At 32.1% G+C, this 4,299-nt stretch overlaps 1 protein-coding gene across 1 annotated transcript in view; it reads left to right on the top strand.

The window, feature by feature from the left end:
• Nucleotides 1–2,868, top strand: part of LOC111086155 (guanine nucleotide-binding protein subunit beta-2-like) — a 9,867-nt gene extending 6,999 nt beyond the window's left edge. The window contains exon 2 of the mRNA XM_022387859.1: nucleotides 2,696–2,868. Coding sequence (XP_022243567.1) covers nucleotides 2,696–2,868 — 173 coding nt within the window. The remainder of the gene's footprint in view (nucleotides 1–2,695) is intronic.
• The last annotated feature ends 1,431 nt before the right edge of the window (nucleotides 2,869–4,299 follow it).

Below are 4,299 nucleotides of genomic sequence, written 5' to 3'. Positions count from 1 at the left end.
AAAACAGTTAAATTTGTGAAGTGCACACACAGACTATACCCCTTCCTAAGTATGTCAAGAAGACCAAACAAGTGTTGAAGTTATTGTATTCAAGGAAATCTGAAATAGCCAAAAGAATGGAGCCACATTCTTACACACACACGCACACACACAAATATTAAATTAAAGACACACACAGTGTGGGGGAGGGCACACAAACGTCTTGTATATCTCAGGGAGTGAGCTAGCACTCACTATGGAGGAATGCAATGAAAAAATGGCTGCCACTATTGCAATAACACACAAACTGAGCTGAAGTTTCTGCTCCAACAACCACAATAAGGCTTTTATGAAGAGCTGTTCGTTGAGTTATACCCACTTTCTACCTTGGCCCATAAGACACTGCATCCAATGACCATCAATTAATTGATCATGTGAAACACTGTGAAAGGACATTAAGAGCTTGGTGTTAAAGGCGGGTAACAGAAAGCACATCTACAACTATTAATTTGGCCACTACCTCTTCCTTCAAAGTCACCCTGACCATTGCACAGCGTACATCCATTTTCTAAGTATATACATAATGAGTTCTTAAAGCTTATATAAAACTTTGGTTGAGGTAATAATGAATACTTTAATGTTATGTTCTAAATACATTGTATGAAAGTTGAGATTTGGAAGGTAGTGTTACCAAAATGCACTGGCTTTTCTATATATTTGAAGTTGTTAATGGAACTGATTTTTACCAATAATTATTCTATGAATATGCCACAAATTCATTTTTTGAATTATATCAATTTTGATTGGCTTACAAAGGAATTTACCAATGCTTGACTACCTTCTCTGCACTTTTTTGCCTTTTTTTTTGTTGTTGTTCCAGCTTGATTTTGCAAAATTAATTTCAGTTAGCTATGAAATATGAGATTAAGGTATACTCTGGAGTAAGGGATTGTAGTACTTGCCCCATCACTTTTTGCAGGCTATACACTAGTATGTATGTGTAAAATAAGTATTGTCACTGTCTGTAAAAATGCTGATGATAAACTAGCCAGCCATTAATGAGATGTTGTGGGTGTAAACACTCAGCTCTGTACCCTTAATTGATTTTCCATAATGGCTAGCTTGTTTAACAACAGCATTTGAATTTTGTCTGATAGATGGGATATCCAACGCATTTGGGTGCTATTACCACAGCCATTATCCATTATGACAACTGGGATTGACAAAGGTAATGCTTATTTTATATTAAGTTCATTATTGTTTTATAGTGTTGATGTAATTGCCTATTAACAATTAATGTAACTAACAGTATTACAACTATTTATTCCTTTTTATATATATACTGTTGTAAGCTATATTTTCAACAACCTGAAGCACCCATCATTTGTCTGGGTTATGAACTGTAAAAATGTGGGGAGGATGCTGTTATAAATAACACACAGCAATGGCTGTTATGTCATGTTGCTTAGCAACAAAAGTATAATATAACATTGTTGTTAGTCTGTGTACTGAAACTAAAATGAAATGTACAGACAACAAAACTGGGAAAATATTTATTGATTTCTTAATTTAGTCTCCGTTGATTAAAGAGGTATGTTTTTTACTAAAAACATTGGTGATATAACAGGAAATAGTTTAATTCATAAACAATTTAAGTTTAAAATCGAATCGATATTTTTACTTTCATGATAAATTTTATGCACTCTAGGCTTGGTGATCCCACACTACATCTTTACTTTAGGCTTATTATACCAACACTCACTACACTTTTAAGGTTTCATAGTCCCCTTACAACCCTGTCACTAAAATCATAATAGGCAGAACACTGATCCATCTATTCTATTTGGATAAATGCATTTTGACTTTTATGACATCTATTTTGAGAAATCAAGTGTGATGTGACATGATACACACTGGCTTTTATATGAATTATATATATATATATATATGATAAATTTAAAAAGAGTTATTCTTGTTATAGGTCTCTTATGTACAGATTTTTAGTGTTTAATTTATGATTAGTTTATACAAGTCTGGTTATACTTCATAAAGCGTATAATTTTTAAGCTATGTTCTCATTAGCATGAAATACATATACATGCTCAAACTTGCAAGGTAAAACTGAATTACTAACTTATCAGAGATGTTAAATACAGGTAAGTCATTTGCATTTATTTTCCATGATGTGGAAAAGAACTACATATTGAACTATTTCATTGTTATATTTAGTGGCTTGGATAGATTAGCTGATACCATTAAGAAGTGAAGTTTATTTATGATCTGATAACATTTGTAATAATAACTTTACTATTATAGGTAATGAGTAAAAATTTTAAATTCTATGTTTACATCTATTTTAGGTATTGCTTATACAGTACTGTTGCTTTCCTCATGATTGAATGATGCTAATAATTACAACTTTCAAGTTTAAGGTTTAGTATTTATATTTATAATTTTTTGCTGTTGATGCCTGTTTTATTATTGTAAATTCAGGCTTCAATATGCTATAACTATAATGAAAGAAATATCTGTAATTAACTATATATCATTATGTTGAATTATGTATTCTGTATTCATAGTTAAATTAATCAAATTATGTGTGTAAATTACATCTCCCATTGTTAAATTAATAAAATGTAAATATATGAACAAATTTAATGTACATATATATATATTAATATAACTATAATATTTTTTAATTATGAAATTTTAATAGTTTATACTGTAGCTGAGCGACTAGATCCTTTACCACCTTTAAATATCAAGCCTCGTCGGGTGTTGAAAGGCCACCAAGGCAAAGTTCTTTGTTCTGATTGGTCATTGGATAAGAGACATATAGTTAGTTCATCACAGGTAAATTGTGCTGTTAAACAAGTAATGGAATATTAACAATATTAATAAACAAATTTCTAGTGTACTTACTGAAATTATTTACCTAGTTCTAATTTGTTAAATAGCAATTTTGTTTAAGATACACTTTTTTTTGTTTACTTAGCTCAGAAATTACTCTACAGCCAGATTCTTGTAACCACCCATAAATGTGTATGTACATGTAGTACTCATCAATCTATAACTCTGCATTCCCCACATGTATTTCTTGTAAGAGTTTTTGTGTTTTGCTGCAGTTTACAGGACATTTTACATTACCTTTACAAATATTCTATGCATCAATGTGAACAATAACTCAAACCAACAAAACCTGTACATGTACCTATAACACACAACTTTTAGTGGTATAGTTTTAGTTCAGCAGAGATGTGTGTGAAATATAGTTTAAAAGGATATAGGATAAAATTTTCAAATGTCTTTTGTACAGGATACATAGATCTATATATGTAATATACATGTACACTATACAATGATCTTAGAATACTAGTGATGCGTTACTAAAAATTTATTATAGTTTAACATTAAAATGAATTTGAAAAGATCAGTGTGATAAATGAAATACCATATACATGTATGAGTTCTAGAATACCGAAATCATACGCACCTTTTCATACAGAAAGCTATCCCCTTGCATCTGCCTTATAGATTTGCATTCCACTAGCCCTTAGGCAACTCCCACCTAATCTCATGAGTTTTCTTGTGATTTGTGCAACTGCATAATGACATTATTATGCAGCAAAATCCTTCCACCTCCCTGCATGTTAACTCCCTCTATACTTTTGCACTCATGAATTCTTCAGTATTTTCCTTGGCACTGAACACATCAGACATTTTCTTTGCCAATTTAACAAGATTTGTAATGTTTAGGAAACTTAATTTCCTTTTTTCTTCAAACTATGAGCACTAGTTCATGTGCCTTTTTCTACCTGACTACACACGACTATTTCCTAACACAGACTGTGTAATAGTTATAGTCTATGGAGGCACATTCCCTGTGGTTGACATGATGGACATTGCAAAAAGGGTAGCATGGTCCTTTATGCTGCCTTCAGCTCCAGTTTCTTCTTCAGGCATTCCTTCCCTTCATTTGTGAGGTGAATGAGGAGGATGAATTTCATTGTTCCTTTACCTGCTTGAGCTTTGGGAAGTTCTCTCCCTGTTGAAGAAAAACTTAAACTTTCTTGCATTCTTTGGCCCTGATTTCTCTGGTTTGCACCATTCTTTTTCTTTCCCTTGTGCCATCTTCTTCTTGTTCCCTACTTCTTAATCCTAACTTAATTCGTTTGCCATTCCTGGAAAATTTACATTTCCATGACATCAAGCTTCACCCTTCTCGTTTATCAGATTCTTGCTTACTTGATTTTAGTCAATCTGCATCTCCTGTTGTGATTGTCACCCTTGGGATTGCAAATTCCTATTTTGGGGGCAGAT

Source organism: Limulus polyphemus, unplaced genomic scaffold (assembly GCF_000517525.1).
Source record: "Limulus polyphemus unplaced genomic scaffold, Limulus_polyphemus-2.1.2 Scaffold35, whole genome shotgun sequence".
Taxonomy (NCBI): Eukaryota; Metazoa; Arthropoda; class Merostomata; order Xiphosura; family Limulidae; genus Limulus; species Limulus polyphemus.
The sequence above is the reverse complement of the archived record's forward strand: the minus strand, read 5'-3'. Positions and strand labels throughout refer to the sequence as shown.